At 42.1% G+C, this 26,954-nt stretch overlaps 1 protein-coding gene across 1 annotated transcript in view; it reads right to left on the bottom strand.

Moving 5' to 3' along the window:
- Positions 1-26,954, bottom strand: part of LOC149444018 (SITS-binding protein-like) — a 105,289-nt gene that overhangs the window by 60,749 nt on the left and 17,586 nt on the right. The window contains exon 2 of the mRNA XM_089654985.1: positions 11,164-11,335. Within this exon, the coding sequence (XP_089511111.1) occupies positions 11,164-11,335 (172 nt within the window). The remainder of the gene's footprint in view (positions 1-11,163; positions 11,336-26,954) is intronic.

Genomic DNA, 26,954 nt, shown 5'->3' with positions numbered 1-26,954 from the left:
GACAAGACCCACAGAACCATAGATCTAAGGTAAAATTAATTTAACCTTAAAGAAATTCCAGCAGGTTTTCCTTTTATTTACTTGGGGAATAGCGCTCCCTGACATTTTAAATTACTAATACGCATCTCACCTTAGACCAGCGATCCTTTATACTCTTACAATAAATGGTTTGAGAAAAACTCTGGTCCGCCTTAGTCCAGTGCAACTTCTTTTTATGGGGACGTTTAAAAGCTTTTAGGAGTTTAGACTTGCTGTCCACAAGGAAATGTACTAAAAGTATCTGAAAAATTTGCAAAACTAAATTCCTGACAGTCTTACATACCACGTGGTGTTGCCAAGGAAACATAAATCTTTCTTCCACATCACCCAATACATAGATATGACAGAGAGAACTCTCTTGTCCTTTGTTACTCTCCAGAGAAGGCACCAACTACCATCCAGGTTTCTGTTTAATTATCTTCAAATAAAATACTTTCTATAATCCATTGCCCTTCCTTAACCTGTCTGTGCCCTACTGCATTTGAAATGTTTTGCATGATGGGAGTGGAATGCAGATGATTGGTGGTATCTGCAAATAACCCAAAATACAGATGTGCCCCCCCCAAAAATATATACTTTAATAAGAAATGAACTTAATCCTTACATTGTACTGTCTATGATTTAAGTTAAAAATCCTACATCATCGGTATCATACCCCTGTCTTTTTACACTCTTTCATCTCCAACATGTTGGACTAATGTTGGAGATATCTCAAACACACACTCTGGGAGTCTGTTTCTCGTGTTTTTGACTTACCATCAGATAAGGCTGTTCTGGCAGGTTGTCAGGGTGTGTCTGAACCCTAGGATAATAATGCCTTGTACCTTGTTTCTTGTGAACCTTGAACTCCTTGCTCCTCCCATGAACTTCCTATTTAAGACACGCCTTTGCACTTCCTGTTTGCCAGATTATTGTGCTCCTCAACAGCCAAAATCTTGCTCTTTTTGCTCTTGTTGCTGTCCATATTTTCGTTACCACTCATTTCTGGCTGTGGCTTGTTACTTGACTATGCTTTCGTTTAATCCCTGCCTGCTACATCTGTAACCAGAGCCCAGCTTGCTCACCTTCTGGTGGGGCGATCCTAAGGACGGCAACCTGGCACTAGCACTCAGAAAAACCCATCTCCACCATCAGGAGCTCTGGTAAATACTGACTAGTGCTTAGACCCCCACGCCTCAGGTGAACCTGCGTCATCTGCCATAGTGATCTGCTCGGGTATTTATCCTTCTGGCCAGTGGGAATCTCTCAACTGCTATATCTACTGGTCTATGAGCCTGACCCTAAACTATGACACAGGTGGTAGAGAATATCCTCCATAAGCTCTTACAAATTCAGCTGCCTCTTGATCTATCTTTTTTCTTGGTCTTCCCCAACCCAGCATAACTAAAGATTCCAGAAACATATTTGTGCATGTGCTGACTAATGCTAGATGCTTAATTGCTTGACATTGGAGGCAGAAACATGTGCTAACTACACTCGACCTTTATTCTCACATTCGAGAAGTTTTACAGCTATAATGACCAATACTCTTATCAACTATTATTATTATTATTATACAGTATTTATATAGCGCCAAAGGGTATGCTCAGCGCTGTACAGTAGCAGGGGGGACAGAACATGAGACAAGACAGTAACAATACAATACACGAGGGGTTCGAGGGCCCTGCTCTTTCGAGCTTACAATCTAGGAGACTATGAACGAGTGTGGGACTTCTGGGTCCACTTTGGCACTTGTGCTTAAACTCTCCCCAAAGGATGGTTCTAATGTGGCAGTTATACAACACAGCGTCCCAATCCACCCTCTTTCACTTATCTTTAACCCCTTACTTCCCTTAACCCTCCTTTCCCCATGTCTCCTCATCTGAGAATGTTCTCTTTGTTGTTCACTTTTTTTTAATAGTACTTTTAATGCAATGCCATCTGCCTCATGGAATACAAAATCCTGTACAACATACTGTGATCCCTTGAAGTGTTGTAGCATACTTGTGGGTGTGACTGTAGAGCACTAGACTAATTGCACATCAGAAAACAGAAGGTGGAAACACCACACATCGGAACCCAGCAGCTATATAGAGAAGTAAAAGTATGGCTTCAGCCTGAACTCCTCCTGGCTAGTTTTTTTGTTAAGGAAAGAGAAGAGAGTGGCACCAGACCAAGTGCAGCATTAAAAAGAGAGGTTTATTGCAAGGTAAAAGCAATGGCAACTCACTAGAAGTGATGTAAAATTAGACATGTCACCCTGGACGTCGTCCTATAGGGATCCCGGGAGCCAATGAAGAACAGGCAGGATTGTGTGATTCAGAAGCTGACAGCTGGAACGGATCTCCTGGATGCTTGGTGCGGCCAGCCGCTGAAGGTCTGAGGAAGAAGCTCCGCTTTGAAACGCGTTACTGCCCATTTTAGGTCACTTTGCTCCTACGTCTGATGTCACGTCTGCCCTGGCGCCATTTGTGTTCCAGGCTGGTTCTCCTTCATCGGCCGCACCGAGCATCTAGGAGATCCATTCCAGCTGTCAGCTTCTGAATCACTTAGTGCTGCACTTAGTCTGGCGCCCCTCTCTTCTCTTTCCTTGCCTACAGAGTCCAGCTTTACTCTGAGGTTGCTGCCACTGTTGTTGCAGTTTGTTGCCCATTGCCTATTGGAACTCTTTACAGCCCTTTCCCCATTCCCTCCCTTCCACTCACAAGTTGGACTTTTATAAAGCATTTGGACTTTAAGTAAATCTTTCTACCTCTGCAGCGCCAAATATTTATCTATAGTTTTTTTGTTACATGCTCTCAACCTCATGCTTGATGTATTCAGCTGTTTGCCAGTGAACTTTAAATGAGATTAGCCTATGTTCTAAGCAATTCTGCTTTATTGCATTGTTATTTTAGAAAATTTCTAAATAAAAATAAATGTAAAAAAAAGTTGGTCATCTTGGTATTTTTAGCTTTTTTTCCATTTCACTCTTTTCTGCAGATTGAACTAGAAAGTTTAATAAAGTGATGCTGGATTGCTGTGTGTGGGTTTTTTAATGCTTCTAAAACATACATTTTAGGACGATCTTGTTGAGAGCTGTGCACATCTCAGAAGCTATGGCGCACAGTTTCCTTTACAGAAGCCATAGCTGGGAGTGAATGGCCTTCAAAGACACGATCACTCCAAGCTGTGTTCCTGTAGTGACATATTATGTGAGATTTACTAAAACTGGAGTACTCAGAATCTGGTGAAGCTATGCATGGTAGCCAATCAGCTTATAACTTCAGTTCAATTAAGCTTCAACATTAAAGGTCCTTTTACATAGGCTTTCCGTTTTTCTCACAAGTTCAGTCACATTTTTTCAAAGAAAAGACGGATCAATTTACATCCACTTTTCACCAGTTTACACCTGTTTTTTCATCAGTTTACATCCTTTTTTCATCAGTTTACATCAGCTCTTTCATATGTTTTTCCATCTGTTTACATCCAGTTTTAATCCGTTTACATCCACTTTTCATCCTTTTACATCTGTTTTTCATCTATTTACATCCATTTTCATCCATTTACATCCATTTTCATCCATTTACATCCATGTTTTGTCCGTTCAAAAAAACGGATGTTAATGGATACGGACATTAACGGATGCAAATGGATGATCATCTGTTTACATCCACTATTCCATAGAAAGGGTGTCTCCATTGTTCCCCCATCCAGAGTCTAGACACCACAAAACAGGAAGTGTGTTACTGGCCAGATGATCTGATTATGATAAAAGAAGAACATGTCTAAAAAAAAGAAAACTAATGCAGCCACCACATTTAAGGTTTGTTTTTTTGAGGGGGATCTAATAATGGTTTAGGCATCAAGTTCCAAAAAGGGTTTATAATCATAATCACTGACAGAGAAGTTTCAGTCCTTTGTTTTTGTCTATTGTATTATGCTTTTAATGTACAACTGTATTTATTGTTGGAAATGTTCTATAATTTTTTGTTATCTATATTACTCAGCCTTGTTTGTATTTCAGGGAAATGTTTTATTTCCATTACCTGCATTACACTCCCTTGTCTGTATGACTTTTTGTCTGTATGACTTACTTTCTTGTCTGTATGGCTTACTTTGTATAGCACCAGAGGAGATGATTGATAATAATATTCATACAGCCCAGGAGAACTTTGCAGACTATGTATATTGTATTCGAACACGATTAATGTGCTCCTTGTGAGAATCCCCTATGAAGACCTTGACAACTCTCAACTAGTTCATTTTTTCCATCTCACAGTAAGCACTTCTTTTGGTAATATATGTAATCCCACACCTGAAAGAAGAAGAGCCCTTCATGCATTCTTCTGGAAATATAACCAGCATAGGAAGGTGGACAGAAATAGCCTACAGAATCCGGAAAAAATATAGACAGCAGGGGCCAAATGCCAGCCCCCGGCTTGTTGCCAAATGGTAATGTATATTTTCACTACTAAATTGCCACACGCCTCTAATTTAGGGCAAGGTCATAACATAGAAGGCTTGACAACATTATAAATTGGTGACATTTAAAGTATGCTTGTTGCAGGTTTGCTGTTAAGACAGATATCTTGTAAGAAAAAAATATGTTAAGGCCCATTTGCACCCCAATGCATCCACAGAGCACACCTACGCTACAGTGCACCACAGCGCTGCAGTATTGGGGCCCATTCAAAATAAATTATGGTAACCCAGGGCTCCACAACACATGATAAAAAGCATCTTAACATGCATTACCACAACGCACAGTGACATTTTCCAATCTGGACTTTTCTAATAAAGCAGAAAAAAGACAGTTACCCAGTAGGACCACCTGAATAGGAAGCCCACCAATAGAAAGGGTGTGAACCCTGGGAGCTGTTGTTATAGGGCACTTCATAACCACTCTGGTAACCATAAAATGGCCAGCTGAAGTCAAGAGAGATAAAATGACACTGATGAGGTTGCAGCAACAATTTGGTGTCCTGGACATTTAGCAGTTCCTTTAGCACACCGGTTTCTGAGATGCAGTCAGCACACATTGTTTGTAAGTAGCGGTAGCATCCAAAACAATCAAATATGCTATTTTTATTAATGATGGTATCATAATGTCCACATTGGTCAATCAGAGGAAGCCTTGCATTCATTGACAAGGCTTCTCCTGAATGGCATTCAAGCCAACTCAATTAAGGCAGCAGACAGGAAGTCGCCATAATGCTGAACAGCGCTGCATGCTGTGTACAGCCAATGCTACAACTTAAAAGAGAAGTATGGCTAAAACTCTTTTTGCCATACTTCTCTTATGGGTCACAGTTGTGCATATACTTGTGCTTTTCTGTGATCCAGAATAGGCCAATTGCAAGCTAAAGCCCACTGTTGGCTGACATCACAGAACTGCTCCAGACTCTGGAGGGATCCCTATAATAATGTCAGGATTCACCCAGATTAATGCTCAGTAGCTGGCTCAACATTTCAGTGTGCCGGCAACAGCCTGATCCAGCCACTTTCTCTCCTACCCGGTGCTCCAGTGAGCGCTGGAGGGGCAGTGCACAGAGCGGTGACTGACAGCACCACTCTGTTCTCAGAGCGGACCCAAGAACTGAGCAATCAGCGGTTATGTTATAGCTCAATTCTCTTTTTCTTTTTCAGTTCTTCTTTTTTTTTATAGGATTCCCATACCTCTCTGTTAAAATCATAGTAAAGAAGGAATTCTACTCTAACCTGAAACCATGACTGCTATCAGAGAATCATTGTACTTAATTTGGATGCTGTGAAACTACAAGTACAACCAAGAAACCCAAGAAGGGCAAACACAAGCTTTACTAAATTTGGTTTGTAAATTGAGATTGAGACTTACCCTGCTACCTGTCTAAGCCAGATTTGCTGCCATCTTTTTGGGTATCCTGTATCCCTAATCCTCTCTCACAAATTTGAAGTCAACAGTAAAATTACAAAAAGACTTAAGTGATTGGTGTCCAACTTATTCACCGCACCATATATAGAGGATTCAATTTGGAGATGTCAGCCTACTATACCACTTTGGGAGTCATTTCACACCACCCTGAGAGGAGCAAAGCTACATTCTTGGCATTTAAAATGTGGCCTGATGAGATTCTTGTGCTTCACTTTCCCTTGGCAACTAGCAGAAAATTGTGAAATTTCTTCTTCGCAATGCTAGAGATTTGTCCTGTGCACTGAAGTAGGAGAGCTGTTGGTGTTGCAAGTCTGCATCATGGCCTTCCCACAGCTGCTACTATCTCCTCTTTCCAGAGATTTCCAGAGAGCTGGGCTAAATAGTTAAACAGGCTGGCATCATCACATTGGTGATATTGTCATTGGTACAGAACTGCAGATGGAACCATGAAGAAGCCTGGCTCTCTGCACCATGAAATCAACGCAATATGCCTTTGGAGCCATTGAGACCATTGTGGAAAACGTTTGCTATCTGTGCTACTGCAAAACCTTCCACTTGTGTGCTGAGAGTTGACTGGACTCCTGACAGTACCATTGCAGAACTAGTGTCTCTTACAGCCAACTGTGATGGAGAATCCACTTTCCGTTGAGAGTTCCTAGCAAGCATCCACCACCCTACATGCTAGAGTATGCTTGAGCTTCCCACAGCCACCGCTGAGGCCTTCATCAGTGTTTGAGGGAGTCAGAAGCCAGCCTTGCACCTGGAAAGATGTTTGTTGCTGAATTTGGTGAGAAATTGGGGGTTACTGTCACTGCTAGTGTAGTGAACCTTGCCACAGTACCTGTGCCATATGTCCCAGCAGAGACCTTGAGGAAGCCTGACTTTGAGTCTCATACAGGTGCAGGGAGATAGACATCACAGTGACTGGTCCCTAGAAAGGCTGTGGGGAGACTGGGAGGTAGAACAGGAAGCATTGGGCAATGGACTGGTCCCTATCACTATCATTCTGATACTTGTTACTGAACCTAAACCACACTAAACACTGTCACTACCAGCACTCAGTGTTCCACTGTTGCAAAAGTGGACCAGAAATGATGCACAATGAACTCCACCAGAGATGCTGCATCCCTCCGCAGATAGGGTGATCCCGTGAAAACCACAAAAAGAACACACAAGAGGGCACAAACCTAGTGCATTACCAACAATTTATTCTTGATAAAAGAAAACACAAATGCGGAATGAATACTCACAAAAGTTGAAGATAAAGAGACATATAATAATGTATCAAACCATAAAATGTATATGGGGATCATGTACCAACATGCACCCCACCGGGTCGGCGACTGATGTGTTTCAAGGATGCACCCCCTTCCTCAGAACTAAAACAGAGAAAAAGGAGTGCACTTCCGCCTTCCACGGCCAGTGCATGCTCCGAAACGCGTCGCAGTGCACCCTGGGATCTGACGTCATCACGGCCACGCCGCCGCTACGTTCCAGCGTGCGTTCCATCCGGCTTTGAGGGAGGACGTGCATGAAGGCTGGCCTCACCGCTGTTCCCCCTCCAGCCACCACGCTGTTCCAGCCGAGAGCTGACCTCCCCACATCGCAGAGAGATGACGGCTCTTCACCCGGGTTACCACCCCACCGTTAACTATTGTTAACCACGGTTTTTATGCTTATGATTACTTCACACATGTGAGTGTTTCTACATTTAGACTTGAATTAAAAGACTTATTGCACTTAGAGGCGCTTCTCTCCTTTTTCTCATCTACAGAAGTTGCTACAGCTTATTTGGAAGCCTTGCCCTCAGTGCCACACGGAATCCTACGCTCTTCATACAGTAGCCACTAATACCACCATCACCCCATACTACTATTTCCCAGGACTTTGCAGTGTTTGCGCTGTTACAACCCTTCCTCATTTTTTCTGACTCAGAACTAAAACAAACCAGCAAAATGGACGGGTCTTGGTCACAAACCCTACCAGGGGTCAAAAGCTCGAAACTCATAAAAGAAACTGAACTGTATAGAACTGAGTGGTGTGATAATGCCTTATGGGAGTACTTGGGAGTCCATTGACTTATTAGTCAATGGACTTGTCTTCTGAGTAGTATGGTGACAAACACATTTACCTTATAGCCTCAGCTATGGTCAGCTCATCTTCATGGACCAGGTTGCTATTCACAGACCCGACCATGGAAATTCTGAATTCAGCAAAACTAAACTGGATAGGAAAGGGGAGCCAGTGAATCTCTCAGATCCAAGATATTGGTGTGCATGAAGGAAATTTTCTTTGCTGGATAGGAATTTGTCCTCTGATGGAGTGAAATTTCTTCTGTGAGCTGAAGCAAAAAGAAGACTAGGATAATAATATAAATCCTGCGCTTATTGCAAAGATATAGCTACTATTCTTACAGGTTAATGGAACACAGCTGCTTGCATCATTACCATACACCTCCTCTCCCGTTGTATTTATAGGGTCAACAATGAACTCAGAAAAAAAAAAACAACAAAAATAGGAGCTGCACTAAAAATTCTACACACTTAAATTGCATACCAGGTCATACGCAATTTGCAGGAGGCCAGATGAAAAGTCACATGTGAAGTGGACATCATAATCTGCAGAGTGCTGCGGGCTGGACAGTGACTGAACAATCCATCAGAGGAGAAGTAGGCTGTAACAGTGTAATTGGATGAAGTGAAGAAGCTGACCTGGAAGGCTACCTGGAAGCATAGAACGGAATATGGCTGTTTTGAACCCGCTTATTAAAATAAGGCATTATGGCATTCTGGTGAGTGCATTAAAAGGGTGAGAGCACTCCAGAGCACAGACTGGTTGTTGAAGGTGTTTTATAGATTCACAGCATGGATTGATGGAAAAGAGTACAATATAAAGCACATTTTTAATAAAAGACTTTTAATAAAAATCTCCATGGCTTTTCTCCTCTCAGTGCAGGGATGACAGTACAGGCTGTGCTGACCAATCAGAAGCCACTTGGCCCATCCTGTCGTCCCTGCAAGGAAAGGAGAGAAAGCCGAGGGGATTTCATATCCTCAGACTTTCCTTCTGTGACAGTATGGGATCAGTGCAGGGAGGTTTCCTGCACCGCTCCTGTGTGAGTTCAGGCTATGACAAGCCTGGGTTCACACAGGAGCAGTAGGGAAACCGCATACAGTTAGGACAGGAATCACATTCCTCTTCAAATTGCATGCAATTCTTTGCAGTGCAATTGCGTTAATACATATTGTATTGGGAGCATTTCCACGAGTACGACTACTCGTGAAAATACTCGTATCAGTGCATCCCTAATTTGTACATATTTTTCACTATATTTTTATGCTTTTCACTAATGGATTATATGCATTATTGATGATTTATTATGTAAATTATTCATGATTTACGAGGGAGATTACTGTATAGAGTTTTTAGCACAGCGCCTCTTTTTGTTGTATTTCTTTGCTTTCTAAAGATAGAATACTTCTATCTTTTTGTTCCTGTGGCAGTAGTGTTGATATGTTTCCTGGTAAGAAGACTGTTGGCCTTTTCATTGGATTGTCAGCAATGGGAATTTTTCCGTTTCTATGTACTTGCAATGGTTTTGTAGTTTGCAGTTAGTAACGATTTGTTATTTTCTGGGACAGATCTTTGTGGTGAAGCTGCTATCTACATTTACAACACTATTTAAAGAAGATTTGCAAGTGTTGCATGACAGAGCTAGAGCTTTGTGCTAAAGGCACTGAACTTTTTTGTGACTAGTTGGTAACTAAGAACAGGTGGGGATGGACTTCTACGTTACAATTAAAACTGCCATTACCCTAAAATATATCGCAATATCAAATACTTTGGAGCAGCCTTCACTAAACGGTCCTGATCCAAATCTACTTGTCCCCTGCAGCACGCTTCTCCCAGCTCCTGCCTGGCTCTAATGGAATCTACTGATCTATAGTGAGACTCTGATGGGGTAATCTGATGTATGGGGGCACTCTGATGGCGAATCCTGATTTAAGGGGGCACCCTGAAAGGGACACCTGATATAAGAGCACACTTATGGGAGAACCTCATGTATGGTGACACTCTGATGGGGACACCTGATTTAAGGGGGTATTCTGATGGGAACACTTGATATAAGGGGGTACTCTGATGGGGCCACCAGATATAAGAGGGTACTCTGATGGGAGCAACTGAACTAAGAGGTACTCTGATGGGGACGCCTTATGTAAGGTGGTTCTTTTTCTTTTACTTGAAAACAGAGATTTGGACCTTGGCAGGAAGAAATTCTTAGCAACCGGACCTCCTTGAATTTTAATTCATTACCCCTGCTTTACAGTGTCATTCTTGTGAGAATGGGGCTTCAAGGTTGGTTTGCTTTCCTGTTTGTGCTATCTTACAGGTGATGCAGCTGGAGGAATTGTATACACTTGAAGAAACACTGTATTGTGTTGTTAGGCCAGCTATACATGGGTCGAAATTCAACCAATTTTTCATCCGAAAATCAGACCTAAGAATAATCTGCCGATTGTCACTCTGTTGGTGGGTCAATGGCACCGGATGATTTTTGTGGTTCCTCTCCTTCTCGGTGATCAGACATGTTGGAAAATTCGTGAAAAACAACCGATTTTTGACTCAATGATGGTTAAATCATACAAACATTTTTCCAAACAGAATATGAGCATGAGTTGTGACCTGAAAGGAACAGAAGTTTTGCCTGTTATATGGGGTGAACTTTGTGACTTGGTCGGCCGATTTTCGAAATCATTGATGGCACCATCGAATTACCGAACGAACAATGTTTTCGATTTTCGGATGAAAAATTGTTCGGAATTCGACCTATGTATAGCCTGCATTAAGATTATATGTTTCACTGCTATTCGGAAAATAATAGAATGATGTTAATGTAAAGTAATGGTTTTAAGTGATAAAAAGTACCTGTAGCTGTGGTGGTATGTAACAACAATTACCTGCATTTTACTTTAATTTTAAAATTCAAGTGAGATTCTGACCACCATTTTGTTTGTTTTTCCTTAGTTAACCCCTTTCCCTATGCACTTGTTAAGAAAAATACCCAATTCTCAGGGATGAGAGTATTTTTTGGGCAGGCCTATAAGAATGAGGCAGTTTTTTCTGTTATTACAGATTCATTGAACTGATTTTAGCCAATGATCACACTTACGTATCTAGTGCAAATATTACAATAATACCTTTAAACAAACAGTGTAATAATATCAGATTAAAGTGGAGTGGATTTATCTTACCAGTTGATCCCAGGAAGTATCTTTCTAAAACAGATCCATAAGCACCAGCACTGGATTTAAGATTACTGATCACAAATGGCTGTAAAGCAGCATTGACAAAGTTCATCGGCCAGCGTTGAGCACTAAGGATTGCTCCACCATACCATGATATGTTCTTCATAGAAAAGCAATCCTAAAATATAAGAGGCATATTATATCCAACATCCATTTATGTACAATATGGTACAATCAAATCAAACCTATCCAGGCAGTGCAAAATGTTGTTACTGACACGGCTGAACTATTTGCAAAAGTAGTTGCTGGGGTAGATGACATACAGCAGGGGAACTGACAACCTGCTCACTCTTCAGCTTGTTTTCAAGAATCAATACTCCTTACTTGTCAGTACACTGATAGGTACAGTTTTCCCGTCATATTGCATATTTAATGTGTGCCTGTATTCTAATTTTAACAACATGTTGTGTTCACAGTTTTTCTGGAATAGATATATAAAGAGTATTTGAGGGGCTGAACTATTTATCTAGAAGGGAGAAATTGCTGTTCCAGGTTTACTTTAGTGCTGGCCATATGTCTGAAATATTTGAGAAGGTCAGAACCTTGATCAAACGTCCTTAGCAAAGATGACAACCTTTGCATATTCCAAAATTTGGGTATACATCAAAGATTCTAAATATCGAGATATCTAAGGTCCAAGCTGCTTACAGCTGTCTCAGATTTACTCTATTAGTCTTCATCACTGCAAGATATAGAAACTCTAACTTCCATTCAAAGGTGTGGGAAGCAGATGCGTCCATGGGTATGTTGCCTGGTTAACTGACTGCCAGACAGCAGCATTCTTGAGCGCCACAGATTAAGGAAAGGACCATGACAATCAAACATTGACACCACCACTTATATATGGAGGAAGGAACCAAAATGCACAGCAGAGAATTGGGCATCTGACACACCATGACGTGTCCCAATAACAGAAGATATCTGAGCAAGCTTCATTCTTAAATCCAGAAGTATTCAGCAGAGAGAGCCATGGGGCAGGTAAATGTTAATTACGTTCTTTATGGGACTGCATTTTAACTTTTGAACATAGCAACAGTAGCTTTTAAATCATTTTCTCTTTGTAGAGAGGGTTGGGGTCATCTCATTGGGTTTTCCTAATTTGTTTACAATAAATAAATAATGATTTTACAGATGTCTTTTTTAGGTGTAAAATAAAACTTGACTTGCTTCCAGGATAGCTAGTAATGTAGCACCTTCTTAAATAAATGGGAAAATGGTAGTAGAGGCAATACAATACCAGAGTATAACGTGAACCAGACTGAATTTTGATCACTTGGTATTCACCCTGATTTATGAGTTGTAACAAATGTCCTCCACAACTTTATCCTGACACTGTTAACATAGGAAATACTTTTCCTGACTGTGTTCCTCCACGTGGATTCTAGATAGTAGATAAACCTTCTAAATATTTTTCTTCAAGACCAATACTCTAATCTCTTGGCCTCCAAACATATCTCAAGTATTGTCTAATTTTGTATTCTGCTAATGTGTAATTATCCAAAACTATGTCTTTAACATAGAGGGTACGGATAATGACAAATCCTAAAGGCTGATATACAAAGGAATAAATTAATAATATTATCTTGTGTTTACTTCAAATACCCAATGAGGTCATTGCAGTTTTTGTGTTTGTGTGTTTTATTAAGCCCAACCAACTCCAGTCAAAGTTCATCTTTAGAAAGAATGGGGAACATTTGGAGCCTCTGTCAGGTTTCTATTGCTATCTGTTTCCTTGTCGGGGAGAATTACGCTAGTTTCCTATAACGACAGGAATTAAAGTGATAGTAAACTCTCTTTTTTATTTTTACCTACAGGTAGGCTTATAAAAAAGCTTAACTGTAGGCAGGGCCGTGGATAAAGGGGTACCAGCAGACCTCCTATACAGGGCTCAGGCCAGCAGGGGTGCCCAGGCAGCTGGATGAATCGGATGTGGTTAGGGAGGGTGATCGGCATGGTGGAGGGGAAGTAACTAGAGCCGAAAGCTGGCTTCTTCTCCTCCCCCTCCCGCTGGCTTACAGCTGCTGCAGAGAAAGCCATACAGGGGATTAGTTCCAATAATTGCCCCCCTGGAGCACGCATCACCCTCCTTGTGCACCATACATTTCCCCCTGCTGCCCAGGCCCCCTGTGTGCTCCCATTTCCCTCCTGTCCTTTCCACCTGCAGCTGCAAGCACACAATAGGATTCTTCACGAGGGAGAGGGGGAGGGGTCCAGTAAATATGTCACATTTACCAACCCTTTCCCTTTCTGAGTGAACACAATAAGTGATTGGTACCAATCACTCACTGCATTCATTCATAACTGAAGCATAGTAAAATGTGTTTTTTAGGGGGGGCCATCAGGTTGGCTGTATGGGGCCCCATGGTTTTTAACAGCAGCCCTGCTTGTAGGTAAAATGAATATCTCCTAAACATGCACCATTTAGGAGATATTCTAGTGAGCAGTAGCTGGTGATATCACTGGCGCATGAGCTCTGAAGGAACGGCATACACGTGCCGTTCCTTTAGAGATGTGTGCCACTACTGAGACTCCCATGAGCATGTAATATTTTAACTCGTTCTTTACACCCTCGCACATCCCAAACCTTTATCCCTAATATCAAGTCCTCCGGTGGGGATCTTACAACTGACCCATCCTTTCTCCGATGCACTTTCTGTGACTATTTTTTTACTTTGTAGAATCTCTCTCTGTCCCCATCTCCTCCCTTCATCACCAAATTCTGAACTATGTACAGGAGACCACCCTTCGATGGATGCCGGCACTAACAGATGTTTAAATTACCCTTCCACCCTCGAGGAATTGCTAGGGGTGATTACAAATACTCAGTCTGGTTAAAGTCCCAGCCCTGATGGCTTTGCCCCGAAGTTCTACAAGACCTACAAGGAACATCTCTGACCGTTCTTACTCCAAGTGTTTAACTCTATTTCTGCTGATAACCCATTCTCTGCTCAGACTGTGCCTACATCTCCTTGCTTCCCAAACCTGACAAGGACCTAACACTTTGTTTCAGCTAGCATCCCGTCTCCTTGATCGTGATGGATATAAAAATTTATGCCAAAATGATTGCTTCTCACCTAAAACCCCTTCTTCCATCCTTGGTTCATACAGACCAGGCTGGGTTAGTACAGGGAAGAGAGGAGCATGATAATATGCTCAAAACACTACTGCTCATTGGCTTTGTCCAGTCAGTGAGAATACTGGCTTGCCTTCTCTCTGTTAATACAGAGATGACTTTTGACCGGATTGGATGTCCTTTTCTTGTACAAATAGGGCTGGGCCCGGTTCTGCTTCTCAAGATCCTTGCGCTCTATTCTAATCCCAGTGCACAAATTCATATTAATAGCTCTCAAACCACTAGCTTTTCCATTCACAAAGGTACCTGACAGGGCTGCCCGTTGTCCCCTCTCCTCTATGTTCTTGTAGTGGAATATTTGGCTATAGCTCTTTGTCAAAATCCTTCTATCTCTGGCGTTATTCTAGATCAACGAGAGGTGAAGATGGCCTTGTTTGCTGATGACTTGTTAATCGTTGTCACCAATCGGCATGTGTCCATGCTGTCTATCTTGGAGGAATTCCAACGCTTTGTCACTTTAAACAACTTTAAGGTGAATTTATCTAGCAGATCTTGGCCCTTAGGGATAATTTCCCTTTCAGATTCTGTTCCTCCACACTCAAATACCAAGGCATCAAGATTCCATCTGACAGCTGTATGCGACAAATCATCTCCCTCTCTAGCAGCGTACATTACAAGACATCAAAACACATGATTGACCCCAATATTTGTGGTTTAGCTGGATCAATATTCTGAAAATGGACATTGTGCCACTCTTTTTGTACTTGTTTCAGACTGTACACATTGTGATTCCCTGCTTGTTCTTTATCACTTTGCAATCTGCTTTCACTAGGTTCATGTGGGGATGTCATACACCTAAATTGCACAGGACAATTCTCTCCCTTCCTAACGTGAGAGGAGGAGTGGGAGCACCTGATCTCTATCATTACCATATGGCAGCGGCTAAACCGTGGCTATTTGATAGAGGAGATCACACTGCGTGTTATTGCAAGGCACCAGTGTAAAATACTGTTTACAAAAGTGCAGATAAATGGTTTTCTTTTAGGCTTATAAGGCATAGGTACACAGTATATTCACAGAAGATATAGATTGCAGCTTACTTCTGCTGGCACTGCAATATCCTCGCTACAAGTACAGATGTGTTATATAAAAGTACATAAAGTTTACTTGCCAGAGGCTGGTGTCCATAAGCAGGTGTATATAAAACGTTACGTTCGCATCGAACACTGGCTGTTCGTGCGTTCAGAGAACACATGAGCGATAAGGGCGTTCGGCGGTCTGTTCGCCTGCCGTGCCTCACAATGCACTGTCCTCCAGGGGCAGGCGTAAGGACAGCCATCCTATTGCATCACATGACAGAGCTCCACTGTTGCAGGGTGCTGCTGACTCCCTGCTGACTATCAAAAGTTCATAGGTATGGGCTTTTTATCAATAACTTGCATATGAGCCTTCAAAATTGGCACTTTTGAATTTACAAGTTGATTTTACAAGTCCCATAGGCACTGAGTTTGAAGTTTGCAGTCTAACATTCATTAGATTCGAATGTTCGACAGCGAACAGAACAAGGGGGATGTACGGCCCATCACTAATTATTACCCATGAAAATGTCCTTGTTGGATGTCACATTTCCCATGACTTCAAATTAGAATCAGCATTACTAAATTATATTATTATTTTGAGTAAAGCATGGCACCAAACCCTGATATAGACCTTGGGTATTTAGCAGTGTGTTTGAGTCCAATTGATTTCTGAGAGACACATGGACAAGAAATATTCAAACAATTTGCTTTTTCAGCATTGTTAGCAACTTGTCTCAAGGAAACACATTGTAAGTCATGTCCGCCTTTCACTACAGCTGTTCATACCCCTTGAGCATATGAGCAACTCTTTCATTGCACTAATTTATATGCTGCCTCTCTTATATCTCTGTTAAATCATTTGTTTACACTGTCTATCAGGTTCTTGTTCAGTGTGGTGACCTCTTGTACTTAGACGCAAGTCTAAATTTGGAGACAGCAATAATAGACAGTCATCTTCTGCCATCTGAGAATTCGGATGGAGGTCTGGTAGCTAAATGTATGGCCTCTATACGCTAATTTTATAAAGAAATAAAACGCTCTTAACATATGGTCGTAACATGCGCACCAACAATACGGCTTGTTCTGGGGAAAGCAATAAACACCTGCATGCTTTGTGGTGGCATGTTCAAAGATTTGTCTTTTGTACCAGCCAAATAGCCGATCCCTTCCCCACCTGCCTAAATTGTGCACCAAATGCTGCAAAATTATTTTACAAAAAATCTTCCCCTTGTGGCTCAAGTTTGCACCACCCTTGCTGTTAGTCTCTAATGCTTTTTGCCTCTCTTCCCCTACTCCAGCTAAGACAAAACTCTGTTTCAGACATAGTGCCATCATATTTCATTGGGCAAAACTGACAAGTCTTCTAGCTATGTGTGGGTCTATGGCTAAATATTTTGTAGGGATGGGTTAAATTATTGCAGTTCCTCTAGGTCTGCTGGTCCTCCAAATAGCAAAAAACATACCAATTGACCTCTCTGTATACTTACCTCTCTTGTAGCATGGTCTCCCATAGTCCTTGAAGTTAAAGGTAGGGTCTGTGTAGGGCAGAAGCTCTAGTTGGCTGCTAAGGCAGAGGCAGCCAATCAAACTTTTTGACTCAGGTTGAAGTCAAGCAGTGGCTTTAGAGACTCTGGGGTATCCCAATCTGGTAGAGAAATATTTTTGAGGATTTGTAAAGTATTTAATCAATGAAACATGCGAAGGGAACTGGGGGATCCAAAGTCTGTTTTTGACTTTAGGTCTGCCTATGGGCATATTCACAGTAGCCGCTGATGTGTGGTGCGGTTCAGTCGAGATCAGTGAAGTGAATATGTCCCGATCTTGACGCATGGCGGTGTTTCCTTTTTTTTTTCAAATCAACAGGAGATCTCTCTGCCTGACAGTCAGTTGTAGTCAGGGCCATCTTTAAGGAGGGGCAAAAGGGGCAGCTTCCCTGGGCCTAGTAATTGTTGTGGACCCCAAAGCAGCTGTCCCATACTTGCCAACTGTCCTGGTTTACATTTTCTTGTCCCTTGAAGACTTTGTCCCGGGCTGTGTCATGATATCTCAGTGTGAAGTGCTGTCACTTATGCTGCCCAGCTCTGCCCTATATTTACTGTATATTATGCCCCCCGAGGTTCCAGCCACCATCACCTCTGCTGAATGCTGCCCACTGGGGAGGTAAACAGGAACAAGCTTGAAAGTGGTCACTGAGCCCACCATTTGCCTGTTCTGCAAATGTAAGCAAAGTGTGTGTGGGGGGGGCAGGGTGCAGAGGTAGGCAGAAAAGGAATTACGGTTTGGGGTGTGTAACAATCAGGCACACAGGGAGAGGCGTGGTTCTCCATTTTGCCCCAAACTTCTGCATTTTGGTATTTCTCTTAAACTCCTATGCAAGCACCTGAGGGGGGGGAGGTGTAACAACGTGCCCACCAGAGCCAGACACGATCCTTATTTTGTTAAGAATCCTTAATGTTATCCCCTCATTCCCCCTCCCTCAGGAATGCAATCAGTGTATGATGCTGAGCCCCCTGCCTAACAATCCTCTGCCTAAATAAGGTAATTGGCTTGTCTGTTGTAAGAAGATACAAATTGATTTTTGTAGAAATAAACTGTTATGCTTGAGAGAACGAGAGATCTGCCCTGCGTTTAACATCACTGCAGAGTCTCCTGCCATGAAAACAACGAAACTTGCAGTCGAGACAAAGAAAATCATCCTGGAGCTCATAAGACTTGAAACTGCTTAACCCCAGGCATCTATTTGGCAAGTATTTATTTACCTAAACTTCTTTCTGTTATCTGTTTGCTGTGCTGTTGTGCTCTGTTCATATATATATATATATATATATATATATATGTTACATCTTTTTTCTGTAAATATTTCTACTGCACCCTTTTGATCTTTTAGTAATAAATCTTACTTTCTGAAAGTGTTGAACTGTTTCTATAGCTCTTTAATGTAACTTACGAATCCCTGCCGCTGAAGAGCGCTACTATGAGTGTTTAACCCTCTTTATAACCTGTCTGCGGAGATAGCGGTATACCAACGATTAACCAATCATCCTAGTGTATTGCTGAGTTTCCTCTTTCTCTGTACAAAAAGGAGGTGGTGGCAGTGTGAAGGGTTATTTGCGTAATTAACCTGACCCAGTAACAAACGTTCCCAGGCTGCAGGAACGATTGTGGTCCAATTAGCTGGAAAATCGGTGTGCCGGGTGCAGCTGGGCGTGACATTGTTAAGCATGTGACATCGCGGTTTTAGATTGGCTATTCCTTCGGTCACGAGTTTGGTGAGAAAGTCTGGGGTCTGATGCCGCGGACGTCACAGGGTGCACAGATGAGCAAGGAAGGGATGTACAGAGGTAAGGAAGGTGGGTGCAAAGATGAGCAGAGGAGGCATGTAGAGTTAAGGCAGGGGAGGTGGTGGAGTGGAGAGGATAAAGGAGGTGCAGAGATGCAGAGGTTAGCAGGGAAATTTAGGATGCAAAGTTGTATTGATAGGATGGATAAAGACGTACATCTCACATGTAGGAAAAATACGGAAAAAAAGTCCCTGACCTTTTTTCAAAATCATACCAAGCCACACAGTGCCACAGCACTGTGAATTTTGGTGCATGTGAAAACACGCACGTCAGAAGATGCGTGAGGGTGTCATTAAAAATGAATGGCACTGCTGTGCATCTGCTAAAGAGCAGCACATTTTTGTGGTGTCAGAAAAGCGATTTTGCATGTGTTCCCTGCACGCAAATATGTAAACATAGGCTAAATGCCTCAATTATATAGGTGGTCAGTATATATCTTCTCATTACATTGGGGCATGGTATAGAATCCTTTCATTCACACTAGTGGTCAGTGTAAATGTCCCCCTTACATTGGTGGTCAATGCAAAACCCTCAATATATTGGTGGTCACTCTGAATGCTCCTTTTACATTAGTGGTCATTGTAAATCCCCTTTACATTGGTGGCCAATATAGAAACTCCTCTTTATATTGGTAGTCGGTAAAAAATCCTAACTTGTATTTGTGGTCAGTGTTGAATCCTTACAATGGTGGTCCATGTAGAAGCTCCCGTTAAATTGTTGGTAAGTGTAAATTCCCCTTACATTGGTGGACAGTATAGAAATGTATTGGTTGTTGGTGAAAATCCCCCATTACATTGGTTGGCAGTGTTAATTCTTCAATACATTGCTGGTCAGTGCAAATTCCCCATTACATTGGGGGTCAGTGTAAATTTCCCTTTACATTGGTGGTAAGTGGAGAATTGCCCTTACACTGGTGGTCAGTGTAAATCTTCCTTGCATTGGTCATTAGCGTAAATCCCGCCTAACATTGGTGGTCAGTGTAGAAATGTCACCTCCCATCCCCATTCAGCACTGCACTGATTTCATCCCCCCAAGCACTGCCACTGATCCCATCCCCCCACCAGCACTGTCACTCATCCCATCCCCCCAGCACTGTCACTGATCCCCCCTCCACTGCCACTGATCCCCCCCCCCACCACCACTGACACTGATCCCATCAACCCCCCACACTGACACTGATCACACCCTCCCCCCCCCAGCACTGCCACTGATCACAGGACTCCTGGGATCCCTAAGAGTTTTCTGTCTATTGGTGGATCTCCTAATCTTCTCAGTCCATGGTGTGCAGGCAGCAAGGAGATGATTGGTTGTAACCTTCAGCAACCAATTAGTGAGACTTAATCTAGTGCTGTAACCTCTAGCAACCAATCAGTGAGCTGTAATGATGTGCTGTAACCTCTAGCAATCAATAGGTAAGTGGTAATGATGCACAGCAACCAATAGCAACCAATCAGTGAGCGGTAATGTTGTGCAGTAACCCTGTAGCAGCCAATCAGTGAGCAGTAATAATGTACAGTAATCTCTAGCAACCAATCAGTAAGTGGTTATGATGTGCAGTAACCTCTAAGAACCAGTGAACAGTAGTGATCTACTGTAACCTCTAGCAGCCAATCAGTGAGCGGTAATAATGTGCAGTAACCTCTAGCAACCAATTTTTTTAGTTTAGCTGCTATTTATTGTATGTCAGTGAGCTGTAATAATATGCAGTAACCTCTAGCAACCAATAAATGAGCGGTAAGGATGTGCAGTAACCTCTAACAACCAATCAGTGAGACATAATGTGTGCTTTAACCCCTAGCAACCAGTCAGTGAATGGTAATGATATGCTGTAACCTCTGGCAACCAATCGCAATCGCGCCTGATCTGCTGCAGTAAACTGATTTTGAGTTTAGCTGCTATTTATTGTATGTCAGTGAACATGTGGGGAGCGAAATTGCATGGAGGGGGGCAAGAAAATGTTTGCTCAGGGTCCAGTCAATATTAAAGACAGCCCTGTTTGTAGTGCTTGAATGCTCTGGTATCTGCCAAATATCCCTTAATGCCCCCTTTCTCTATTGTACCAACAGAGCACTGCTTAAGGCAAAGTTCTAACTTTTCTTCATGTTAGGTAAGCCCTTTAGTACAGTTATCTGTCAAATTTACCAAACTGTTATGGTGGGTGGACTTAACTGATTATATTTTAATAAAAAGAAAATTTAACACCTGCTTTAAAACATTCCTGTAAGTGCATTGGAAATGACTACTCCAATATCTGCAGAATAGAAGCAGGTAAGTGTCTGCTAACAACATAGCTACAGGTTATAGACTGTAAATACAGAAGTTACCATATGGAAAAATGCTGTTTCATTAGAAGTTCAAGGACATTCTTTAACCATGCAGTATAATAGCTTTTCTTACGTCTCCATGTATACTTTGAGGCCATTAATCCTTATTTTGTGCAAATTGGATTACTGAGATTTAACAGTTCCCACGACTTCTTAATACAGCTCAGAACAGACCTAATACAAAAAGTAAAAACATTCCAACAGAGATTTTGTCAAGTAATTTTTATCATAGAATGGACTGTGAACCTATTAGCCATTTTAAAGGCATCCGTCCTGCCAAAGAGCAAACAACACAAGGTATCTGCCTTGATATTCTTTTTAGCAAGAAAAGCTCTCTGAACCTGGTTTCACTTTCCTTCCAAGGGCTTGACTTTCCTGACTTTAGGAGTAAACCCTGCCCCTTCAAGGTAAGACACACCCACCATACTCCTATGCACTAACAATCTCTGTACTGGCACTGGGTTAGTGGGCCTAAAGAATGCTAAGCAGGATATTTACTTTTTAAAGAAACCTGTTCTGAGAGAAATATGGAGGCGGCCATTGTTTATCTTCTTAAAGAAGAACTTTACTTTGGAAAACAATAAAAAAAGTCAGCGGCTACAAATACTGTAGCTGATTAATTTAATTAACATACACTTAGCAGTCCAGGGATCCAATGCTGCCCTCACCAGTTCTTTGCTGGTCTTTGAGTCCCTGGCACTGCCATTTTGAATGTGGGATGCTGGCTGTGACTTCCTGGTGCTTCACAGCTGGCTTCCTGCTGTGCATGCATGAGTAGCCCTGTCCTTCCTCAATGGGCCCACAGCCGCTAGTGACCTGTGATATGTCCCAGAAGGCTTCAGGCCAGGGGAGGGGGCAACATCCACTCGGATCACCTAGGCTACAGAGACATGGAAAAAGTATAAACCTCCAAAAGCAATAGAGATGGGGGGGGAGATCAACATGAGGTGAGCAAAGCCAAAACTCCTGGTCTGTCTATAGCTTTTATTTTATTTTATAGCACACAATGCATACTGATCAAACAATTCACAAAGATATGATATTTGTCTTTAAAGCAGAAGTTCAGTAAATGAAAAAAACAGCCCATGACTGAAAAAATAAAAAGAAGCTTTCCCTGCAAACCTCCTCTTAACCTCCCTAGCGGTATGATTATGTCAGTATTTCTGTGCTCAAAGCGGTACATTTTTTTGCATGGAAATATGTATTTTTTTATTGTAGGCCTGTAATTTTTAGGAATAACTCACTGAAATCTGTCAGAACAAGAGTCTAGTAAACATCCTGGATATTATAAAATTTGAAACACGAAATCATAAATTATAATTTAATAAATAATCATAAAAAATAATAATATAATAATAATAAATTTTATTCAATAATGTAATCAATCCAAAAACACTGAAATTTGAAATATAGCGCCAAGTTCGCAGTGAGGTGAGTTGCAAAATCGTTTTCAGTGTCTGATAACGAATTTCCCCACAAATCATTATCACTCAATTCTGCAAGTGGTTCTAATTTACTATCGCTGTTCTCTAGCTGGTCTAAAACCGCTTTTGACCTAAAGGGGCGCTTTTTGGACGCCATGGACATTTCTCAGTTTCCAGGCAGAAAGAACAGTAAAAATGCAGGCAGGGCACAGGACAAAGCACTCGGGAAAAAATGTATGTGAAATGCTTTGATAAAGTAATGTTATACTATTTGATTTTAGTGTATTGAGTGAATGTCACTTTTAAAATTTTTGAATTTCCCACCGGCTCCGTCCCCCATACATCCCATACGTCCCAACGCTCGCATGGACCGGAACCCGGAAGACGGATGCCGGCATTGGCCAGAGGAGATGGCTGGGGACGCTGCAGGGGGGACATCACGGGAGCAAAGGACAAAGTAAGTGAAACAGGGATCCTGGAGCAACGCTGCCTATGCAGAAGATCTGCTCCTCCAACAGATGGCGATCCTCATCTGGGCTAGTGTCAATCAACCACTTCCTGTTCCAGTACAGCCAGGATGTCAAGGACACGCCCCCTGAGAACACAACATCCGACATGCCTGAGCTCAGAGTATTGCAGTACTATTGCACTAAATGGTGCTCATACGTTTTTACATGAATGCCAGTGAGTGCAAGAACAAGGACCACCCAAAGGCACCACCAAAGGGAAGGAAGGAGTTGTGACTTCACCAACCCTTGAAAAAAGTGTGAGGGGCCCCAGGGTAGGGGGAACAGGGAATGGTGGTGTCCCTTAAAATGGTAAAACTGCCTTAAATGTGGAACTTTCTCATCCAAGTAGATCAGGGGGCTTTGATCCAAGAGTTGTAGCACTCTTTCTTTCCAAGCTCCATTACGTGTTTTGAAAGTGGGCCTCATGTTTTGGTGGGTGCACCTGTCTTTCTTACCACCTTAGTCAAAATATCCCTTCTTACAATCCTATTGTTATTATTATGTATACATACAGACTGAATGTATTTGTAGCACCCTCCTAGTATAGGAGTAGGCTGCTAGGAAAATGTATTTTTGCTCCCCTGTAAAGTGGTTGGATTGATTACTTAGGGCTGCCCAGTTTCTCACAGGCTGTTCATCTACTACTTCCCTTGTCTTCTAGAGGATCCTAGAAACCTAGTAGGATTAAGGACAGAGTGCGAACCCTGAATAATTTGGTACTCCAGCCAACTCCTGTGGAAGTGTGCCCAAAGGGTGGTGAGAGAGCCCATAAAGAGTCTGAGGCATGAAGCAGCAGGGTGCAGTGTTCCTGGGTCCAGTCCTGCAGAAATGCTGGAGAAGCCAGTGTAAAAAAGGTCCCATATAGGAGTAGCTTGGGTAGCCTATTTCCAAGCTTGAAGTCTCAGGTCAAGTTGGAAACTGTGTGAAGATATCAAGGTCCTAGCTAGGCTTAGGTGGGGGGCCTATTCGCAAGTTCTAGTCTGAAGATCAAGTTGGGTCCAGAGAAGCTCACGGAAGAGACAGGAGGAAGATGGTGAGGAAAAGCCCATAGTGGCCTATGGTGGTGTGAGTCTATATCTCCCTCACTAGGACGAGTCTGGTGGTTGTCGTCAGGACGCAACCGTTCAGCCAGTTGTTAAGTGAGTAGCTGACCATCAGAGCTGGAAGGAAAGTGACTATGTGTAGCTTTGTTTAATTCCAGAAGGAGAACAGGTCACCTACAGCATAACCTGTGGGACAATCAATTGTTTGTGCAGTGCAGCCAGTAGACAGTGTGGTGCAGCCAGTGGTTCTTCAAAGTGCAGCCAGAAATTGAGTCCTCATGGTATCCAGTTTTACAGTTCTGGGGTACCCCATGCTCCCTTTCCCTATCCCAGTTCATTGTTCTCAATAAAAAAAAACCCTAAAAATAACCCCTAGACTGTTTTCTGAGCCAGTGGAAGAGTAAAGAAAATGCTGTGTGCCTGACTGTGTGTGCTGTAAGGGGGAAATATGACCATATTCACCAGCAGCTCTTTAGGGGGTACACTTCAAATTATACTACGTATAATGTGTTTCATAAATGTCAACAGCTAAAGCCCTCTTTTCTGTATAGCCCCTGCTTAATGTAACTACTGTTCTGTATATGTCCTGCAAATGGAATGACGTGCTCATGTAGATTTCTATAAGGAGATGTCTTTATGTGTAATTTATTTTACAAAATAAAAAGAATAACAATGTTCTTGTTTCTTTTCTTCCTTATTGATGAGTCCAGTAAACTGGTAAAACATATTTGGTCAGTGCAAATCGTGTGTTTTTACACATTACGTCCATTAACACATTCCAAACCCAAATAAATACAGGTGAAACTCGAAAAATTAGAATACCATGCAAAAGTTCATTTATTTCAGTAATGCAACTTAAAAGGTGAAACTAATATATGAGATAGACTCATTACATGCAAAGCAAGATAGTTCAAGCCGTGATTTGTCATAATTGTGATGATTATGGCTTACAGCTTATGAAAACCCCAAATCCACAATCTCAGAAAATTAGAATATTGTGAAAAGGTGCAATATTCTAGGCTCAAAGTGTCCCACTCTAATCAGCTAATTAAGCCATAACACCTGCAAAGGGTTCCTGAGCCTTTAAATGGTCTCTCAGTCTGGTTCAGTAGGAATCACAATGGGAAAGACTGCTGACCCGACAGTTGTGCAGACCATCACTGACACCCTCCATAAGGAAGGAAAGCCTCAAAAGGTAATTGCAAAAGAAGTTGGATGTTCCCAAAATGCTGTATCAAAGCACATTAATAGAAAGTTATGTGGAAGGGAAATGTGTGGAAGAAAGAGGTGCACAAGCAGCAGGGATGACCGCAGCCTGGAGAGGATTTCCAGAAAAAGGCCATTCAAAAGTGTTGGGGACTTTCACAAGGAGTGGACTGAGGCTGGAGTCAGTGAATCAAGAGCCACCACACACAGACGGATCCTGGACATGGGCTTCAAATGTCATATTCCTCTTGTCAAGCCGCTCCTGAACAACAAACGTCTTACCTGGGCTAAAGAAAAACAGACCTGGTCTGTTGCTCCGTGGTCCAAAGTCCTCTTTTCTGATGAGAGCAACTTTTGCATCTCATTTGGAAACCAAGGACCCAGAGTATGGAGGAAGAATGGAGAGGCACACACTACTAGATGCTTGAAGTCCAGTGTGAAGTTTCCACAGTCTGTGTTGATTTGGGGAGCCATGTCATCTGCTGGTGTTGGTCCACTGTGTTTTATTAAGTCCAGGGTCAACACAGCCGTCTACCAGGAGATTTTGGAGCACTTCATGCTTCCTTCCGCAGACGAGCTTTATGGGGATGCAGACTTCATTTTCCAGCAGGACTTGGTACCTGCCCACACTGCCAAAAGCACCAAAACCTGGTTCAATGACCGTGGGATTACTGTGCTTGATTGGCCAGCAAACTCACCTGACCTGAACCCCATAGAGAATCTATGGGGCATTGCCAAGAGAAAGATGAGACATGAGACCGAACAATGCAGAAGAGCTTACGGCCGCTATTGAAGCATCCTGGTCTTCCATAACACCTCAGCACTGCCACAGGCTGATAGCTTCCATGCTACGCCACATTGAGACAGTAATTGCTGCAAAAGGGGCCCAAACCAAGTACTGAGTACATATGCATGCTTATACTTTTCAGAGGTACGATATTGTTCAATGTACAATCCTTGTTTTATTGATTGCATGTAATATTCTAATTTTCTGAGATTGTGGATTTGGGGTTTTCATGAGCTGTAAGCCATAATCATCACAAGTATGACAAATCACGGCTTGAACTATCTTCCTTTGCATGTAATGAGTCTATCTCATATATTAGTTTCACCTTTTAAGTTGCATTACTGAAATAAATGAACTTTTGCACGATATTCTAATTTTTCGAGTTTCACCTGTATGTACTCCAGGCAGATAGAACAAACCACAAATCCACACTGACAAAAACAGGCTGATAGAGAGCGAAGTGGGAAGAGGGATGAGCTCACTGGTGCTCTGCTTCTCCTTCATTGTCCAGTCTTAATTCTGTAATTCTTAACAGCAGTTGAGAAAAGTAAGGTCACCCTCCTAGCTTTGCTGTTTGGCAAGGCGGTGTAAATCGCAGGATAGGATGGACAGAAATACAAACCCTGTAACAGGTAAACCATCTCCCATGTTTATTTTCTGTCTGTGTATTTAGCTGTTTGCCTGGAGTCCAGTTTTAAAGGAAAGGATATTTTTACACACTGGTATAAAGTGGCCACCATAGTAGTACCTGTAACATAGGAAGCAAAAATCCAATTGCCCATTTAAAATGAATATTTCGAGCTGTCAGTGAAATTGTACCAGTTATATTTATAGCTGATATTTGCACCCCAATCTCCTACCCCACACATTATATACTATGTTGTAAAGATAATATACAAAGTAACCTTGATTTTCCATCTCACATTACTGTTGCATCTCTGGTCAGCAAAT

The sequence above is a fragment of the Staurois parvus genome, unplaced genomic scaffold, assembly GCF_062004578.1.
Source record: "Staurois parvus isolate SC_StPar_1 unplaced genomic scaffold, SC_StPar_1.0 ptg000818l, whole genome shotgun sequence".
Taxonomy (NCBI): Eukaryota; Metazoa; Chordata; class Amphibia; order Anura; family Ranidae; genus Staurois; species Staurois parvus.
Note: the sequence above shows the minus strand (reverse complement) of the source record. Positions and strands in the feature narration are given on the sequence as shown.